This window comes from Ictalurus punctatus, chromosome 2, assembly GCF_001660625.3.
Source record: "Ictalurus punctatus breed USDA103 chromosome 2, Coco_2.0, whole genome shotgun sequence".
Classification (NCBI taxonomy): domain Eukaryota; kingdom Metazoa; phylum Chordata; class Actinopteri; order Siluriformes; family Ictaluridae; genus Ictalurus; species Ictalurus punctatus.
The window spans coordinates 35,959,315-35,979,294 of record NC_030417.2 but is presented as its reverse complement, the minus strand read 5'-3'; the positions used below and the strand labels follow the sequence as shown (position 1 = coordinate 35,979,294).

At 40.6% G+C, this 19,980-nt stretch overlaps 2 protein-coding genes across 4 annotated transcripts; both read left to right on the top strand.

Moving 5' to 3' along the window:
- The first annotated feature begins 625 nt into the window (after positions 1 to 625).
- On the top strand, positions 626 to 5,285 carry pex11a (peroxisomal biogenesis factor 11 alpha). 3 transcript variants are annotated; one of them, XM_017459176.3, is made up of 5 exons: positions 783 to 802; positions 879 to 994; positions 1,396 to 1,557; positions 1,796 to 1,868; positions 3,200 to 5,285. In XM_017459176.3, exons 3-5 carry the CDS (start codon positions 1,513 to 1,515, stop codon positions 3,766 to 3,768), a joined length of 687 nt encoding a protein of 228 aa, XP_017314665.1. In that variant the 5' UTR covers positions 783 to 802; positions 879 to 994; positions 1,396 to 1,512; the 3' UTR covers positions 3,769 to 5,285. The 3 variants fall into 3 exon arrangements, with proteins under 3 accessions (XP_017314657.1, XP_017314665.1, XP_053532352.1); XM_053676377.1 differs by having other exon boundaries at positions 787 to 802; positions 1,399 to 1,557; XM_017459168.3 differs by lacking the exons at positions 1,396 to 1,557; positions 1,796 to 1,868 and having other exon boundaries at positions 626 to 802.
- Positions 5,286 to 7,902: 2,617 nt separating this feature from the next.
- snrnp70 (small nuclear ribonucleoprotein 70 (U1)) lies at positions 7,903 to 18,909 on the top strand. Its single transcript, XM_017458733.3, has 10 exons — positions 7,903 to 8,091; positions 8,945 to 9,098; positions 10,542 to 10,604; positions 10,713 to 10,767; positions 10,866 to 10,930; positions 11,019 to 11,081; positions 12,264 to 12,345; positions 16,702 to 16,803; positions 16,918 to 17,017; positions 17,206 to 18,909. The coding sequence occupies exons 2-10, from the start codon at positions 8,952 to 8,954 to the stop codon at positions 18,068 to 18,070; spliced, it is 1,542 nt and encodes a 513-aa protein (XP_017314222.1). The 5' UTR covers positions 7,903 to 8,091; positions 8,945 to 8,951; the 3' UTR covers positions 18,071 to 18,909.
- Positions 18,910 to 19,980: the final 1,071 nt, after the last annotated feature.

The window sequence follows — 19,980 nt, the reverse complement described above, 5'->3', positions numbered from 1 at the left end:
CTAGTGTTGTTGTTTTGGGGAAGATGTTTTTTTTTTTTTTTTTTAATCTCCTTGTCTCATGCAACAATCCTAAACTGTGTACATTTTTTAGATCCAGAAATGATATTTTCTAATATTGTTGTCGTGAACCTTACATAGTTTATTTATTTTATATTTTACACCATAATGTTAACAATTCTAGACAGTGGAAGATTAATTTTTTTAAGCCCTTTAAAAAAATACTTATGGACATTATGTTTACTTTTCATTCATGAAAGGGATAAAATGCCATTATTCTAAATTTCTACAGTAGAAATGAATGAAAGTCATGTCACAGTGCAATCTACTATTCGCGAATATATTCCACTAGATTCCTTTTTTTTGTTTGTTTCATTTTTAGAAATGTATAATGTTTAGAATTCTATAATGTCATAGAAATACATAATTATTACCTAAGTTTCATGTGTAACAGGAGTGAAATATGAAAGTCGCGCCATGAAGTCGTTTCTATTCATATTTTAGAGTTTGTGTGATTCACTGTCATGTAATAAACCTTTAACATGAATGAGTTTGAACTGGCCATGTTGTTGTGAAACGCATTTTCAAAGCCCTGCCGTAAAAGCTCGTGCGCATGCGCAGGCGGTTTCCAAGTGGTACACAGTGTGATCGCGCGAGCGCGGAGAGCTGGTTAGAGCACGCTGAGTGTCACAGGGTTACATTGTTACAGGTTTCTGAGTTTAAACAGCGAGTCCGGGATTTCGGTTGGAATGGAACCTTTTATTAAATTCACCAATCAGAGCCAAGGAAGGGATCGCATTTTCAGGTGAGTGAACGAGTATTAAAGCTTGGTGTTCACTGCTTCACTATTGTGAGCTTTAGCTAATTTGACTTATGTTCAGGGCGACCCAGTACGCATGCGCTTTGGCCAAGTACCTGCTTCGAAACGATGCAAAGAGAAAAGTTGTGGTGCAGAAGTTGCAGAGTTTGGAGTCCAGCATGAGCTCAGGACGGAAGCGTAAGTGGCCCACGTGTGGTTGAGGTGTTCTATAAAACTCCATCTGGCCCTCTATCTTCTCTTTATTACCTTCGAGTCCTCGAACCCCCCCCCCCCCCCCCCCCCCCCCCCCCCCCTTATCCTAATTTTCTCCCTAATCTCTTCTTTAATAACAAAATCGACACTTTTTTTTTTTGCTTTTTAAATAACTGATCACAAGAGTCACATGGGACATTCCATCAGTAGAGTACCTTCTTTTTTTTTTTCTTTTTTTTTTTCTTTTTTTTTTTGTCCCACCAAAAATTTTCAAAGAATGCATCTACGGAATGTAAAATAATAGCCTAGTTGTTTACACTGCAATTGTCTTATTGCAAAATGCAAATAAAATTGCTGACGAGCTGATCTGCGATTCTCTCACGCAGTAGTCTGTACCTAGAATGGTGCGAAATCCCCCACCCCGCCCCAAAAAATGGAATAAACCAAAAAAAAAAAAAAAACATTGAGCGAGCGACAGTTCTGTGGGTGGTGATGCCTTGTTGATGAAAGAGAGCTCGTCAGAGAAGAATGATGATCCGAGCTGCCAGGTAGGATCCTAGTAAGTCAAATAATCACTCTATACGAATGTAATGAGCAGAAAAGCATCGCAGCATGCACAAAACATCGAACCGTGAGGCAGCTGAGCTACAACAGAAGACCACGTCGGGTTCCGCTCCTGTCAACCAAGAACAGGAATCTGAGGCCATCATGGGCGCACAGGCTCACCCAAACTGGACAGTTGAAAATCACCTGTTCTTTTCTAATCTTCACCTGTCCACTGTCTAGATTTTGGCTGTCAACTGCAGGTGGAAGGTCATTTTGTTCTGCTGCTCCAAAACTGGAAGGGAGTGTCCTAGAGGTAGTGGCACTCTACCTTTTACTCTCCGTAACGTCACTTCTCTGCCTCCGTAACATCACTTCTCTGCCTCCGTAACATCACTTCTCTGCCTCCGTAACATCACTTCTCTGCCTCCGTAACATCACTTCTCTGCCTCCGTAACATCACTGCTTTGCCTCCGTAACATCACTGCTTTGCCTTGTAGACACAGCTAAAAATTGATCTGTTTGAAATGTATTTTCAGTTATTACTCCCCACCCAATGTATTACGTTTGTGTTGTATGTATCTTATGTATTTGATATACACTACGTAAAGCGACCTTGAGCTTTGGAAAGGTGCTATATAATTAAAACGTCTTATAAAAATGTGTTTGCGATGATGTTGAAAGCGACACATGGTTCCCAAGTTAGCATCATTTACTGAATAATGGCTAATGTTAGCCTGGATCTTCAACCCTGTAACAAACAAGTTGTTTTTTTTTTGTTTTGTTTTTTTTAAAAGACTATTGATGACTCAAGTGTTACTTTAATGGTGAAATGTCCCATATATCTTTACATTTTGAATACACCATGATTAGTAGGGAACACCCTTTCCATGCCTGCTGATGCCTGAAATGTAACATTTTGCTGTATTAAATTAATTGGAATAAATGGATGGGTGCAAGCCGGTATGCCGGTCATCATCTGATGTTTATTGAACACTTAGCTCGATACAACCATAGTCTCATGTTCATGCTGCGTTTGACTCCAAACCTCCAACCAGAAAAAGGCTAAGAAAACTTTGGGGTAATCTTCTCAATGAGTAGTTCCTCCCCACAGACACATCAAATCAACATTCGACTTGCTTCGTAAGTAGTCATTTGTAGGTTAAAATGACGTCATAGAGTTTATATATATATATATATATATATATATATCCACTGTATCAAAAGCTCAAGCAAGCATCATTGGGAATAATTACTTGGTGCTGTGGTTGGCCAAATTATTAGTTAATTTATTCATTTTCATTTGTAGCAGTATAGGTAAATGATGAACAGCTTAAATAATATCGACAGTACTGTGTCATTTTCAGTGAGTGGAATTTGATGAATGGGCATAGGTAAAAAAATAAAATAAAAAAAAAGCAATTAACAAAATTCTGTAAGCCAACTGTTGTATAATATGTTCTATGAATTTTTCCATGATTGGAACATTCACATAACTTTTTTTTGTGCATGTACAACACACCAAGCATCCATCCTTGTATTTCCAGTGAAATGTTCATTAACAGCATTTAAAGTTCTGATTCATTATTGACGGGAGAGTTTAAGCATGTCTACGACAAAACCGGCTAACGTTGTTGTTTTGTTCAGTTTTCAGGCTTGGTAATACAGTGAGTTCAATTGATGCAGCCAGGAGAGCCCTTCACCTGCCTGACCCTGTGCTGCGTTTCTGCCTCACCGTTGCCAATCTTAACCGTGCCCTTTATTTCATCTGTGACAACGTCCTCTGGGCCAGAAGCATCAGCCTCATCCGAGATATCGACAAGGACAGATGGAGCCTAAACGCCACCCGATATTACTTTTTCTCCTTGGTGATGAATCTCACCCAGGATGCTTACATGATTGCCCAGCTCATGGTCCAGAAGTCTCGAGATGGACAATATCGGCAGAAAGTCAACCAACACCTCAATGAGAGCCAGGACACTGCCACTGTCATTATTCCACAGCTTGATGCGTTTCTGTTCCTACTCATTGAGAGCCTCAGAAATCACCCAGCTCTACTTCTTGATGTGCTGAAGAATGTATGCGATCTTTACATTCCTTTAGATAAACTGGGAGTTTACAGGACAAACGAAGGGGTCATAGGACTCTGTGGACTTATTTCATCTCTTATAGGGATACTGTTGGTTTTGAAGCCCAATCTAAAAAACAAACCCTAAGAGAAGGAGCATAGGCTTGATGCCCAGACAGGAAGTACTTTTTAGACATCAACTACATGTTGATGTATGAGCTATGAAGCTCATATAAATAGTGCAAAACTGACACCGAATTGAAATAGTGTCTTGGCTGAATCACTTTGATAGAGTCAGAGGACATTTTACACATTGATGGAAATGATGTGCCCAGGATGTAGTTATCTTTGTGGTGCAAATTCCAAATGAGCTTTTCATTTTTATATGAGAGCCAATCAGCAGCACAATGCATAAAATCATGCCGATACAGGTCAAGAGCTTCAGTTAATGTTCACATCAAGCATCAGCATGAAGGAAAAAGTCTGATCTCCGTGACTTTAACCGTGGCATGGTTGTTGGTGCCAGATGAGCTGGTGTGAGTAGTTCAGAAACTGCTGATCTCCTGAAATTTTCACAACAGCAGAGTTTACACAGAATGGTGCGGAAAACAGAGAACATCCTGTGAGAGGAGAGTCTGCAGGGCTGAATCACCTCGTTGATGAGGGAGATCAGAGGAGAATGTTCAGACTGGTTCGAGCTGTCAGGAAGTTTATTGTAACTCATATCTCTACAGCCGTGGTGAGCAGAAAAGCATCTCGGAATGCACATCACACTGAACCTTGAGGTGATGCGCTACAACAGCAGAAGAACTGAGGCTTGAAGATTAGAAAAGTCCAGATGGTTCTTTTTTTCTTCTTCAAATCTTCACCTTTCCTGTTTGGGTGAGTTGTGCCCATGATAGCTTCAGATTCCTGTTCTTTGCTGACAGGAGTGGAATCCAATGTTGTCTTCTTCTGCTGAAGCGCATCCGCCGCACAATTCGATGGGATGTGCCTTCTGAGATGCTTTTCTGCTCACCACGGTTGTAAAGAGTGTGATTATGAGTTACTGTATCCTTCCTAGCAGCTCAAACCCGTCTGGCCATTTACCTCTGACCTTTCCTATCAATAACTTCTCATCAAAAAATTTTTTTGTTGTTTTTTGCACCATTATGTATAAACAGTGTAACAGAAGTGTGCCCTTCTGTTACCAACAACCACACCACGGTTAAAATCACAGAGATGGCACTTTTTCTTCATTCTGATGTTTGGTGTGGACATTAACTGAAGCTCTTGACCTGTATCTGCGTGATTTTACGCGTTGTGCTGCTGCCACATGGTTGGCCGATTAGATAACCGCATGAATGTGCAGGTGTTCCTATTAAAGTGGACAGTGAGCGTAGGTATCTATCTGACTGGATTAGTACGAAGTACTGGCAGGTTCAGCACTTCTACTGAATGATGTGAGATCAGTTATAGTGATTCAGATCTTCAGACCTACCATCCTTAATGCATTTTGCATAGGAGCTCCACATTTTAATACTGGACTCCAGTGATACGAGTTATCTTTCAAAAATAAGTGTTTTGAACTCTCAAATATTAACTGACATCTTGTTTTGTCCTGGATGAATGATCATTCATTGTGCGTGTGCATATATATGTGTGTGTGTGTGTATATATATATATATATATATATATGCATATATATGTGTGTGTGTGTGTATATATATATATATATATATATATATATATATATATATATATATATATATATATATATATATATATATATATATATATTTAAGCTAAATATATATATTTAAGCTAAATATTAGGACTGTTACAGTCTGAACAATCAAATAAATCTTTCCTGGGGTTTTAAAAGCATTTATTTAGAGCTGTACTTCATAAGTAACACTACACACAATACTGGTTTCGTGGGTAGCTAACTTAGCCCTACATCTTAATGACTTTCAGATGGGATTTTTTCTAATTATATTGTATATAACAGTGAATTCTGAATTTATTGTGCAGTTAGGTCTATAGTCATAGCAGTGTCACACGTCTTAGCTATCCTGAAACCTGCAATAAATGTCAATTATGTTGGTTTGATGGCAGCATACTGTTCTTCTTGTTTGTCATCTTAATTATTTTTCCTCCATTTTCACGGGTCGCAGTTTTTGAAGTAGATCCACGAGATTCAGCAGAAGCTACATAGGAATACATGGGAAATTGTCCTGCTTTCACATACATGATTTGAGCATTTCTTAATAGAAGTACTAAAGACAATTAAAATCTGCATTTCTCCACCTAGCATACCATAATAACCAGCTAGCAACATCCTAGGAACCACCTGGAGTACCATAGTAACCACCTAGCAACCCTTAATGGCATTTGGTTTATCTAGAGTGACTTATATTTGTCTCATTTCATTTATACAACTGAGGGTTAAAGGCCTTGCTCAAGGACCCCACAGTGGCAGTGCTGGGCTTTGAACTCATGACCTTCCAATTAGTGGTCTTATGTTTTAACCAGCTAGCAACATGCAAGCAATCGCCTGGGATACCATAAGAACACCTAATTCTTGTAAGACTTAAGCATATGTCAATTCAGATGCATTAAAGGTAATTAAACATGGACTGCCCTGCCCACCTACATCACCAACCACCTAGCAAAACCCTAGCAGCCACCTGGGATACCATACAACCGCCTACCAACATGTTCCTGTGATCACTTACAATAACAGTCGTTCCCTCACCAGCCTCTCTTTTTTTCCTCTCTCTCTTGAAATTAATAATGCAAAAAAAAACCACCCCAAGGTGTGTAATGTTACCTTGACTCATGTTACTCATCCACATGAGTCGTGATTCTCAGGTAGATATCTAATTTCTTGTAAAACAGAGCCAAGTGTGTGCATCATATCCTCTCAACAGGTTTTGGATCCTCTTAGTTGTAATATTCACTGAGTTGTAGATTAGTAGTACAAAGAATATACAGTGCCTTTAAGTATTAATTTGTATACCACAGCACTGCTGAATTCTCAATTCTGAGTAGTCAGAAGGTAGTCTGACATTATTGTTTCCACAGTATCACTATACGTATGGACTTGTATTGTAGACACTCAGTATAAATGTTTTTTATAATGGTTTTACAAAGGTTCTGGGGTTGTCGACGAACTAATACATTTTCACATTCATTATAATTTCAATTCTGTGTCCTGGTTACCTATCCTAACATAACGGATCCATTTATTCATGGGTTTTGATTCCTGGGGTGGCTGCATAGGATGTTTCCGATTCCTGTGATCCAAACATTTGCAATATGTCCAGAGTGTTGTAAAGTCCAAAAGTCAAAATGTATTGAAAAAAGATAGATGTAATCATTTCCAAAATTCACAACATGTTTGTATCTACTGAAATGGTCTGCTTCGGTCCGCAGTTGTTGGCTTTTAGATTTTCAAAACCAACATTTTCAATATTTTCATTCAAAGCTTCATTCTAAAACCTCAATAGAAGCTTCGAGTGTAAATATGATATGACAAAAATGACATTCGGTACAGTCTAGTATGAACGGCCATTCTAGTAGTTCTAGAATTCCGGCTGTCCTAGTGTTAAACCATGTGTAACTGCTGATATGGTGAGGTTTTCTGAAAAGTTTTGCATTTTTGGAACGTGTCTCCAGTATCAGAGCTTTGTAAAGAACAGGATCGCAGGCTTGTATGGTTAATATAAAACATAATTGTGATTCCAGCTCCTCCGATGTTAATATTTTGCCTTTAAGCACAGAGCTGTTGGGGATTAATTATTCATTAACTTAAACAAAGTATAACTAGTTTCAGAATCATTCACAAGTCCCAGAGGTGGCTCAGTAGTTAAAGGTTCTGGGTTACTGGTCAGAAGGTCAGGAGTTCAAGCCCCAGCCCCAGCACTGTCAAGCTACCACAGTTGGGCCCTTGGGCAAGGCTCTTAACTCTCAATTGCTCAGTTGTACAAATGAGATAAATGTAAATCGCTCTGGATAAGAGTGTCTGCCAAATGCTGTAAAATGTAATATGAAAAATTTAAATATGGCTTGTGTGAAAAATCAGGTCAAATTAGAATTTCAAATAAAAACAACTCAGGCAAAGTTATGACAACAACAATACTTTAATCAATATCACTACAACTTGTGCTTGAAAAAGAAAGAAAGAAAGAAAGCTATCATCATTCTGATTCTGTTGTAAGTCACACCTGTGCCGCAAACTCCGACCTACTGTCGCACTGATGTCGTGAAACGATTCAACACTTGTGCGATTTACGGCACCGCGCCATTTCAAGAGTGCGCGCTGCACGGAGAACAAGAAAGCCATCGCTGGGGGAACGCATTTCGGTCGTTTAATCGGTGTCGCCGAATCAATAAAACATCATTCTGGGAATATCTAAAGAAAAATTACGGAGATTCCCCCCCGTCGTCGAGTTCGGAGATTTTCTTTGCTGTTGAATGCGGAGCTGAGGTAATCTAATGGTTCCAGAAGAAGGCCATGTTGGCTCGCGAGCTGATGGAAAAAGTGTTAGCTTAGCATTGTCTAACCGACTCGCACACGCTAATCGATTAAGCACGTTGATTAAAAAAAAAATATATATATATTCCTCACAAGTATTCGTCGTAGAGTAGACGTTAACGCTCAGTTGCCTTTGTAGAAGTCATGTTTAGTTTTTTTTTTGTCCCTAAACCGTCTCGAGAATGAGTAATGCTAATTAGATAGGCTAGCTCACTCGGTGTGCTAGCATGCTAACGCGCTGCTCTGAACGTTGGCTATCTTCTTTAACGCATTAGTAGATACCGTCAAAAGTTTTGAAAGTACTTAGTATTTCTGTCATGTTTATAGAACTCTTACTCGGGTTTAAAGTTTAACAGTGCAGAAAAGCTCAATCATTTCTTTCTTTCTTTTTTTTTTTTTTTTTTAAAGGGGGTTCTGAATATTTGGTCCAAAGCAATAAATGTTTATGACCTTTTTAAAGCTCTAAATCCGCTGTATGGAAGGAAAATCGTGTTATTTTCAGCACTAGCAGGATGTCTGTTCATGTTTTCCTGGTTGGGAAGATTGAAAAATCTCTCAACTTCAACAAGTCAACGGCTGTCAAAGTTTAGAAAATGGGAATTGTGGAGAAACGTCCGGCCAAATACCCGTCAATTACATGTTACTCATGGATTGCTAGTGCATTGATCAATATTAGTGCAAGCTATTATATGAACTAGTTTTTTCCTTGTTCATGAACAGCTTTTTTTTTCCCCCCTTCAGAGTAAGCATGGAGGAAAATTTTCAGATGCCATGATTGTAAATCTTCTGTCCTGCTTCTTTTTAGGTGAACGATGACTCAGTTTCTGCCCCCGAACCTGCTGGCCCTGTTTGCCCCGCGGGATCCGATCCCGTTCCTGCCACAGCTGGAGAAACTTCCCCATGAGAAGCATCACAACCAGCCATACTCCGGCATTGCTCCTTTCATCAAGCACTTTGAGGTATGCTTCGAGTCCGGGTTGTGCGGTTTAAACCGTTATGAAATAACCGCCGAGACAGGAACGTGTACAGTTTGGCGCCGTGTTTTACCGTTAAATGACCAGTTGGAATAACCCCCATCTCTGTATGGACGTGTCGGGTAAAAGACTTTCTCTTTAGTATACTAAAGGACACTCCAGAAGGCACGGGAGGTTTTTTTGTCGTCTTCTTCTGCCCGAACTGAAGTTCTACAAAGGATTGGCCCAGTTTAAAACGTTGAGCAATAAAACGTAGATGACATTTCTTTTTTTTTTTTTAAAGTACGTCTAAAATGAGCGACGTTTCGAGGGTTTTGTGAAAAGCGTTGCATTTCTAGCACGGGTGAAAACCTGCGTACGTGCGATGTACTTTCTAATGAGCGAGCGCAACTTGAAAATAAGTAAGTCGTTTATTAATTCAGATTAAATTGGAATTGTATAATTGTATAATTATCCAAGTCTAAGTCCAGATCCGAGTCTGACACACAAGCGTGTGCGGAGCTTGACACGGGATGCTTCTCGTTTTCTGTAATAGTGCCTTTTTGTTTCATTTCCTCACTTCTTAACTCCTCCCTCGCAGGAAAGGAAAGAAGGATGGTGAAATAAGAGACGAACGTCTTTAATCGGCTTATCCAGGATTCTCAGTCTCCGTGTTTTTATGTCATTTTTGCGTGTTTTAGAGTGTTCCCTCCTCTCATTTGGTCTGATTCAACTCATCAGCTAGTTAACAAATGTGAGCTAGGTTGAGCTCGACTAGTTAAAGGAGGAGAGACGCCAAAGTGTGCAGGGCGATGGTAAGCCGGGACTCCCTGCATTAGAGTATTGCGATGCGCTCGCTGATTCTCACTTTCAGATGGTTGTTATGACTGTTTGTTTTTTTTCACTTGAACATTTTGTCTAAGTGTGTCTCAATGTGCTGGAAACCATATAAGCAGCCCTGTTCAAGTGTGAAATATATTTACAAAAAAAAAAAAAATTGGCATGAGTATAAGCTGCTTTAATTTTAGCCATATTAGCTTTCTGGTTCCAGAGATTGTGCATGTTTAAACTTGACATTTTTTGCCATTTGGCAGACGCCAAATGGCAGAAACCGGGTGTTTGGTTTTTACAGATAACATGCAGTTCCAGCAATTGATTATCTCTGCCGATTAATCTGCAAAAAAATACTTTGTCAACGTCCGATCAGTAGTCCAATATCTTAACCACTGAGCTACCGCTGTATAATTTATATAGTATAATTATTCAGTATAATTTTCATGAACTCGACTTTGCAGACTTTCTATGAAGTTCTCATGGTCCTCCTTTTCTTGTAGATGTTCCTGTATAGTTGTACATGAGTGTTTGTATGACTGACTCATTCCTCTATGAACTCAGCACATTGTTTTCGTTTTTTTATTTTTCTTCCCCCTCCCTCTTCTAAATGCTCAGGATCCTCGAGATGCTCCTCCACCAACAAGAGCTGAGACGCGAGAGGAGAGACTGGAAAGAAAGGTGAGAAGTTTTATTCCCATGGATGGTTTCATTGCATTTTTGGACAATGTATTCTAAACTATTATTTAAAATATATACACACATTCTAAACTCCTACTCGAACGACAGAGGCGCGAAAAGATGGAGAGGAGGCAAACGGTCGTAGAAACCGAGCTGAAGTTGTGTAAGTGCATACACCAACATACAACCGCTGTAACTGTTACTAAGCTTTGGTTGTCCTTACAACAAAACACGCGCTCATCTTTGCTATTCTTTTTACAGGGGATCCTCACAACGACCCGAACGCACAAGGAGACGCTTTCAAGACCTTATTCGTGGCTCGGATTGTGAGTTCCTTGTTTTTGTATCTGACTTAAATACCTAACCTGCGTCTACGTGCCGCTGCTTTTTATTCACACTGTTGTTGTTGCACAGAATTACGATACGACTGAGTCCAAACTGCGGCGTGAGTTTGAGGTCTACGGCCCCATCAAACGAGTGAGTGGTCTGAATTTGTCTCCACGTGTGCGCACGGCTTGTCTGATTACTTTTTGTTATCTGATGGGGATGGGAGTGATCATAAATTTATTAGCCAGCTCGCATCAGCAAGTTAAAGCTCCAGTGTGCTGCTCAGTCCCATGTTTTTGTTGCGTAACTAGCCGTAGATTATTACAGACCGAGGCAAACATAAAAGTATATGAATTACCCGAGCGACTCAGGACAGACATCGTTGTCCATTTGAAGCAGAGATTCTTAACCTTTTGTAACTAAAGCCTGTATCATATGGCATGCTGCCATATACCATATATACCTAATCTATAATCTGTGTTTGATAGATTATTTTTTGTGTGTTTTTGCACTTTTTAAAAAAAATTATTTTTCATAATTTATCAAACTATATAACGGACAGGTATGGAACATGAATGATATCAAATGTTTCTGAACACTGTAACTACTTGCAATAAGAGAACTAGATTGTAATAACGTGGACTATTTTACATGTAAAACATGTTGCATTCCATTCGTCTTGCGTTCTAAAAACATTCGCATACGAATTATGTAAATTGGGACGAAGGGCGTGTCTCGTTATCTGAGACATTGTTAAATCTCCGGCTCTCGGCCCCTCACTGAACAGAGCAGACCCAGAGAGAGATGAGAATGCAGCAGGAAAGCAAGACCTCGCGCTTGCAGGACAGTACTGGAGACATTTTAGATTTGTCGCTAAGCGTTTTTTTTCCCCCTTTCTTCTGCAATAAAGTCTCTAAAGGGGTCTGAAAAGTCGCTAAGTTGGCAACACTGGTCTGCACTGACAGCTAGATAAAAAGGCAGGCTAAGCTCTGCCTCTCCTCAGCAAAAAGAAAATACAGAGGGAGAGGAATGCAGGGTTTTTCATTTATGCACATTCTATTTGAAAAGCAGTAAAATACACTGTGCACCCAAATGATGCCCTATCCCCCCCGAATGATGTCATCGAAATTGTTGATCTGTATCAGTGGTAGAGAGAGTGTGTTTGTTTCTTAGTGCAGATTTTTTTTCAACCTTAAAGCGAACATATTTATATAAAAGCCACAAAACTTGCATTTTGGTTTCGTGGGGATGTTAAGCAATTGTCATTTTGCCTGTGTGTGTGTTCTGACAGCTGTCGTGGTTTTTTAAATGAATTCATTTGATTTATTTCAGATCTACATCGTATACAACAAGAGGACTGGAAAGCCACGCGGCTACGCTTTCATCGAGTACGAACACGAGCGGGACATGCATTGTGAGTAGACTCTACCTCTTAAATATTTTCGCCTCAACCTTTAGGTTTCTTGGCCCAAACGGACGTTTCTCTAATCAGTATTGTCCGTGCCCACTCTGATAAACTGGTTTAAACCAGTCTGTTAAATAGTTAACGTGATTAAACATCTCACAAAGATACGTGGGCTTTGGAAATGTTCGGGTTAACGACCTCGTGTGTGTGCGTGCGCGTGCGTGTGTGTGTGTGTGTGTGTCCATGTTTTTGTGTGACCGTCCGTGTTTCTACTTGCATCTGTGCAGAACGTTGTGGTGTTGCCGTACCTGGTGTGAATGTTGACGGGAGCGGGTGGGCTGCAGGGCGGGCATTGGGCGGGGGAGTTGCATGAATACATACATGCATAAAAGTCAATATGACTGTGCAGTAGTCCACTACACGTGAGTTCTGATGAATGTCGCCGCTCTACGGCATCTCTGTAATGTTTAGGCGATGAGACACGCACAGGAGAGTGTGTGTGTATGTGTTCCAGTCGGAGCGGCGATGGTAAGCTAAAGGCCGAGCCTTCTTTAGCACCAAGGTGACTTTCTTTTTAAAAACCCGCACACCTGTCTGTCTGTTCGACGACGCGAAGGCTTCTTTGTATATACCTTAGCTCGGACGAGTCTGTTGCTGAGTGAAGTGTTGCAAGCGCAAGTCCATGCCGTGTATTAATTGTGTGTTGTTCTCGTTGCTACTGCAGCCGCCTATCTCTGATGGCTATTGGCCAGAGCTGGCTTGCAGATCATGATGATGGTTTTGATACATCTACACCCTACTACCACAGCTCAGTATATGGTTGGTATGATGGGTTTGTATGATGGGTAAGATTTCTTTACACCCTCATCTACTTCGAGGCTGTGACAAGGCACACGTTCATTGGACCAAATTACCAAAAAAAACAAGATGCGATTTTTATATATATATATATATATATATATATATATATATATATATATATATATATATATATATATATATATATATTTTTTTAAATTATTAGTATTGAAACTTTTTTTTTTTTTTTTTACTCCCCAAATCTCTTGAGGCTACTTTTGGTCCTTGAACGTTCCTTGTGCTTGGCTTAGGGAGCAGGTGTCTGGGGTCAACCTCTTCTGTTAAAGCCACTGTGTGTTCGCGTTAAAGCCCAGGATGTACTCTGCAAAATTTACATGGGATTTTTATTTATTTATTTATTTATTTTTTAAGTGGTAGATATTATAATCTAAGGCTGAGGAAGAAACTTGGGAAGACACATGCGGCATGCCATTTTGTTAGGAGTGAAACTGTAGAGGGAGCAATCCCTGTGGCACAATCCGGTGTATTTATGTGCCTTATTATTTACCCTGACCCATCTAAATCTTACAGAGTATAGCCCTTTATTAGTGTAGATGGCTTTAATGGCGCAGGTTAATCAAAGGCAGTCTGCTATCTGACAAAAAGAAGTCCAGTAAATCGGATCAAGGAAGATTAGGAGTTAGTTACTGATCTTAAAAACATGTAGAACTGCACACTGAATGCATACAGATTTTTTTTTATACAATTTAGCGTTAACTATTAGCAGCCTTTATTGCCCAAAAGAGTTAATCGTCCATGAATTCGAGGAAACCTTTTTTAAATAGAAAATACATTCCTCTCCCAAAGTATTTATTTATTTATTTATCTATTTATTTATTTTATATCTAGGCTGTGTATTTCCCTTTTGTACATTTTTATTTATTTTTTTCTCCTCTGTGCCTTACGATCTCAGGATTTAAGCTTAACCCTCAGTGTAACGTAACCTATACTTAGAATTGAAGAGGCATTTAAATGATTTAGATTTAGAAATACCACTCATTACCCTGCCGAGTATATAGACGGGGGTGGACAAATCATAACCGTGTTGGCTCTAATGTGCTGCCCGCCTTTTCAGACATTTGGTCGCTTGGGAAATTAATTTATTAGACACCAAAAAAAAAATAGTAGTTGATGTAATGTAATAGCACGGTGCATGAAAACCTTAACGCAAAGGAAACAAATTTTAGTTTTTTGTAGTCATTAAACTTTTCTAACGACGTTTCTAGAGTGGATAATCGTCTCCGCGTCAACGATTCGGCTCCAAGCATGGTGCTTTCTCCTCGCGGTGCGCGTCTTCGCAGTCTTCGCAGTCTTCGCAGCTGGCCATCGTCTTTATTTTCTTTTCATATTTTTAACCCTTGCGGTGACCTGTTTTTGTTTAGTAAACAGGGGTGTTGACACAGCCGACCCCCCTTTCCACATGCCTGTGAGTTCCTGATTCAGAAAATATCATCACTAATAAACCCGTTCTACCGTCAACCAGATCGCGGCGCTACTGATCCTGTGTATTGCGCCAGGTGGTGGGGTTCGGTAGCATGCGCTGTAGTTACAGTTTTAAGCTGCCTCACAATATCGTGAAGTGCATGAAATTTTAACAAAAAGGTGTTTGTCCACCCCTTATGTATAGGAGTTCCTGGTAAGTCCCATTTTTGACTGAGGAATGTTCTTAGTAAGACCATTTAGGAGGAGAGAGGGTTGTTGGTAAGGCCCTCTAATTACTGATATGAGGTTTGATAGAAAATTGAGGGTTTTGGGTAAGGCCCTCTAGCTTCATGGAATAGAGAGGGTTGTGGGTAAGGCCCTCTGATGGTGGTTGAATGGAGGGTTGCTGGTAAGGCCCTCTAGCGGAGAGATGTCTGAGGTTAGAGTAAGTTCAAGAGGGTTCATGGTAAGGCCCTCTAGTTGATTAGTTACAGAGGGTTGTTGGTAAGGCCCTCTGATTTAGATTAGATAGTCTGATTTGTATCTGATTCCACTGGGATGGCCATCTTCGACAGTGCAGACCAGAGTAGCTGTGTGGACCTCGTCCAGTCCGTCTGTCCAAAGGAACGGATGCCAATTTATTATTTTTATTTTAAAAACCCGATCCTGTATGTCGTTTTTTTTTTTGTTTTTTTTTGCGCCGGTTATATGAAATGTATCGCCTGTTGCCTCTCTTTTGGCTCAGCACCTGGAATCACCAGGCTACGCCGCCGATGGGTTCCAGCCTTGGCCTGGTATTATGGTAAGGGAGCAATTACAGGTAATGTGGTAAGATTGAGGGAATTATTTCTTCACTAGCACTGGACATTTGACCAGATTGGGGGTGGGGGGGAACAATTGTACTAAAATCTAGCGAGGGGAGAATATCAACATGGATGTTGGACATTGTTTTTGTACGAACAAACTATATTTTTAGTCATTTTAACGGATCAATATATAGGTTTATTGTCCGGGATTGGGGGGAGGTGCTGTTAAGGTGAGATGGTCAATTGTGTTTTTATGGGTGCTCTTTTGTCTTTTGTGCCCATGTGTCTTAATGTGAGGGTGTGGCTACTTCCCTAATAATGCCCTTTTACTGTGTGTGGGTGTGTGTGTGTGTGTGTGTGTAAGAACGGGTGGGTGTGAAACACATTTTTGGATCTGCAACCAATAAAGGCTATAAAGAATGCAGACCCGTGCTCGGTTATGTAACTTGTCCTAATTTAAAAGGATGTGATGATTAATATTCTGTTGCACATAAAGTGAGACTATTGCATTATTAAGCTTAAGGAGGTTTTATACCAAGCTCAGAATTGCTGAAAAAAAATATCCGTTCTAATCGCCTGATGCTGATTTCACCACACGGGATATCGAAGCATTCAGGCCAAGAACTTTTTGTTGTCCATCCAGCTGCTTTTTTTTTTTTTTTTTTTTATAAATGGGTTTTGCATGAGGAGCTGCTGGTGGAACCCAGTTGTATTGTTCAAGTCTACGGATTTGAACCGTGTAAAGGAAATTCACGTTTCCAGCCAGGTTAACGAGTATTTACGTATCTATTGCAGTATTACATTTTCTACACATGGGGCTGTGATAAGAGTTCTGCTCCAAGCCTGTGGCTGGATCTGGAGTTCAGTCTAATGAACAGATTTTGGTTCTATTAAACCGATACCAAGACATACCAATGCATAGCTGGCTAGTGTGGCCTTGTCGAGGCGAAAGGTTTGACTCTTTGCTCATGAAAAAAAGAGAACAAAATCAACCCGTGCTGTAGTTATTACACATTTATGCACCATGAGGTAAGAGCGTGCCTGTATGAATTTGCACGGGCTTCAAACCCTCAAGGTAAGCGATCACCAAAGTAATACTGCAGCGTCTGTACGTCCTTCTCATACATTCTCTCCTTTCTTTCTTTCTTTCTCTCTCTCTCTCTCTCTCTCTCTCTCTCTCTCTCTCTCTCTCTCTCTCTCTCTCTCTCTCTCTCTCTCTCTCTCTCTCTCTCTCTCTGCCTGTTGCACTTTCTCTCTATTACATTTTCTTTCTCTCTAGCGGCCTACAAGCATGCGGACGGCAAAAAGATTGACGGGCGCAGAGTTCTTGTTGATGTAGAGAGAGGCCGTACCGTGAAGGGATGGCACCCTCGTCGGCTGGGTAAGAAACTAAACAACCTTTTGTTTGTTTGTCTATTTATTTATTTTTAAACAACTGTCAAATTTGACATAACTCGTGTACACGCACTGATCTCCTTGTGGCTTTGGTTTTTAGGTGGAGGTCTGGGTGGTACTAGGAGAGGTGGAGCAGATGTTAACATCAAACATTCTGGTAGAGATGACACCTCCCGCTATGATGACCGACCTATTGGAAGGTGTGTGCGTTTGGCGTGTAGATTCTTAAAACTGCTTCCTTTTTCTAGTCTGTTTAAAGACAAGCGTCTTGATGTGTGATGTATCAACATAGCAGGGATGTTGCTAGCTTGTGGGAATAGACATGAAGTTATGTCAGCTAGTTAAACTTGATTTTTTATTTTCGGGCTTGCTTTGTTCGTCATTACAGCGATAGGGATCGTGAGCGCGGAGAACGGCGAGAGCGGAGTGAGCGGAGCGAGCGGAGCCGCGAACCCGACAGAGAAAAGGAGCGTGGCGAGCGGCGGCGATCACGCTCACGGGAGAGGCGACGACGCACCCGATCACGTGAGCGTGAAAGGGCACTTGGGGGAGGTGGGGAAGAGGGTGCCGGCCGGCGCAGGGAACGAGAGAGGGAGAGAGGTGGAGGTGGTGGAGGTGGAGGTGGTGGTGGTGGTGGAGGAGACGCAGACGCCAAGCCACGTGAAAGAAGCCGAGAGCGTGACCGGGACCGAGAACGCAAAAGAAGGAGCAGGAGCAGGGAGAGGAGGAGGGACAGGGAGCGAGGGAAGGGTGCGGAGGGAGGTGAAGAGGGCGCAGGCGGTCTGACTGACGGCATGATGGGAGAAGGAGGAGAGCGAGGGATGGACGAGTCTGCCTTGGGTGAGCAGGGTCGAGGAGATGAGGGAGGACCAGAGGGAGAAGAGCGAAGCAGAGATAGAGACAGAGAGAGGGACAGGGACCGGGACAGGAAGCGTAGTCACCGAGATAAAGATAGAGACCGGGACAGAGAAAGGAGGCGGGACAGAGACCGAGACCGAGATCGCGAGCACAAGCGAGACAGGGGTGATCGCGAGCGTAGAGAGGATCGACACGGCACTCTACTTCCCTCTATGGGTGAGAACGAAGGCTTGGGGAACGGAGAAGAAGGGGACAGCTCTCTCCCGCCGCAGCCGGAGGAAGGTTCACAGGATGGAATGAATGCGATGATGGACCAGGACTCCATGCAGTCTGGAGATGGCTATGCTTCTAACGAAAACGGCTACAAGATGGAGGCCCAGGGTGATGAGTATTAAACACTTTGGGTGCTGCAGAAATGAATGGAAAAATGATAATTCCCTCTGACCGTTTCTATCCAAGTGGTAAGGAGTTAGTCCGAGTGTCTGTTCAGTCAGCTTTCTCAGAGCATGATCTGTCCACCATGAGCCGTATCCTCTGGGTGGAAATAGGAATAACTGAACTGTGATTGATTTTATATATATATATATATATATATATATATATATATATATATATATATATATATATATATATATATATATATATATATATATATATATATATATATAAATTTTTTTTTTTTTTTTGGTGCCACCAAATAGTTTTGGCAAGGATTAACTAAAAGTGGTGCATTGATGGACTCCTGTATTAGTTTAACCCTTCAACTGTTGTGCTGTATTCTTTTTGTAAGAACATCACTGCAGTATAAAATTGTTATGATTACAGAGAGTCATACCGAGTTCCAGAGTTGTCCGTTTTTCTTTATTAATCACTTTGAGGTAAGGTGTTTTTTGTTTTGTTATGGTTTGTTTTTTTTGTTTTTTGTTTTTTTAAATAAAGGTAGTTGATTTTTGAAAGGTATCTCAAGTGAAATGTTTTCTGAAGCTTCATCATGTACAGCTCTGTTCTGATTTTCCACTTTGTGGATCATAATCAGTGGTGGGGGGGGTAAATTTGTGCTTTTAGCTGAAAATGTTGCCATAGGTTCACAACAGGTTGCTCTTATTCTTTTGTAATTAGTCTTTTGTTTGAAAAGATACTTGGTGAACCACCTCTTCTAAGTGACATTTGTGTTGGGGTTCTGTTTAGTGTATCGGTTCTCTTTAATAAATGCGCTTTTTTTTTTTAATGAAAACATTTGAGTCTTTGAGTGTTATTACTGTACACACATTTTAGAATACCAATAAAGTCATCAAAACTCTGGAGTAACATAAATGGATGTATGGGAATTATGTTGTGATAAACCCAAAATAATTTAGTAATTTAGCATCTTCAAAGTAGACATAATTTTTTATATATATATATATATTATGTATGTATGTATGTATATGTATATATGTATATGATAATATACCAATATCAGATCAACATTTAGAATGTTTCTCTCCCTTTAGAGAGACTGAACTAGCTTCATTAATCTCTTCAGCGAAATCATCAACTTGCATACTAGATCCTGTACCTACATGTTTCTTTAAACAGATTTGTCCTGGAGTAATTGAACCGCTTTTAAATATAATCAGTTCTTCCCTTAGCACTGGCTATGTACCTAAATGACTTAAATTAGCAGTTATTAAACCCCTGTTTAAAAAACCTGACCTTGACCCCTCTCAACTGTCCAGCTATAGACCTATATCAAATCGCCCCTTCACCTCCAAGACCTTAGAAAAGGTTGTAGCACAGCAGCTAAGCTCGTACTTACATAGGAACAACATTCATGAAATGTATCAGTCAGGATTTAGTCCTCATCACAGCACAGACACAGCATTGGTACTAGAGATCCTGATCCTCTCTGCTCTCCGGACCGGCCTGATCCGTTTCCGATGTCCTACCTCTGGATGGAGCTCTCATCTACTCCCAATTCCAGGTTGCTCGGACTACGGTTGCTTCTAAGGCCAAACAGGTTCCATATAAAACCATAGTGAACTTTTTCACACTATCTGTCGTCACCCAGATGAGGATGGGTTCCCTTCTGAGTCCGGTTCCTCTCAAGGTTTCTTCCTCATATCATCTTAGGGAGTTTTTCCTCACCACCGGCTCGCTCAATAGGGATAAATTCACACTTTTAATATCTGTATACCATGTTTATATATTTCTGTAAAGCTGCTTTGAGACAATGTCTATATACAATGTATATATATATATGTATATATATATACACACACACAAGTATTAATATATACTTGTGTATATATCTTGTGTGTGTATG

What these genes read in the sequence shown, in the direction of transcription:
- pex11a (XM_017459168.3), top strand. Translation starts at nt 747, where the DNA reads ATGGAACCTTTTATTAAATTCACCAATCAGAGCCAAGGAAGGGATCGC. An exon ending in GGAAGGGATCGCATTTTCAG is followed by an intron (nt 803 to 878) that starts GTGAGTGAACGA and finishes ACTTATGTTCAG; the next exon opens with GGCGACCCAGTACGCATGCG. An exon ending in CATGAGCTCAGGACGGAAGC is followed by an intron (nt 995 to 3,199) that starts GTAAGTGGCCCA and finishes TGTTTTGTTCAG; the next exon opens with TTTTCAGGCTTGGTAATACA.
- snrnp70 (XM_017458733.3), top strand. Translation starts at nt 8,952, where the DNA reads ATGACTCAGTTTCTGCCCCCGAACCTGCTGGCCCTGTTTGCCCCGCGG. An exon ending in CCTTATTCGTGGCTCGGATT is followed by an intron (nt 10,931 to 11,018) that starts GTGAGTTCCTTG and finishes GTTGTTGCACAG; the next exon opens with AATTACGATACGACTGAGTC. An exon ending in GATGACCGACCTATTGGAAG is followed by an intron (nt 17,018 to 17,205) that starts GTGTGTGCGTTT and finishes TCGTCATTACAG; the next exon opens with CGATAGGGATCGTGAGCGCG.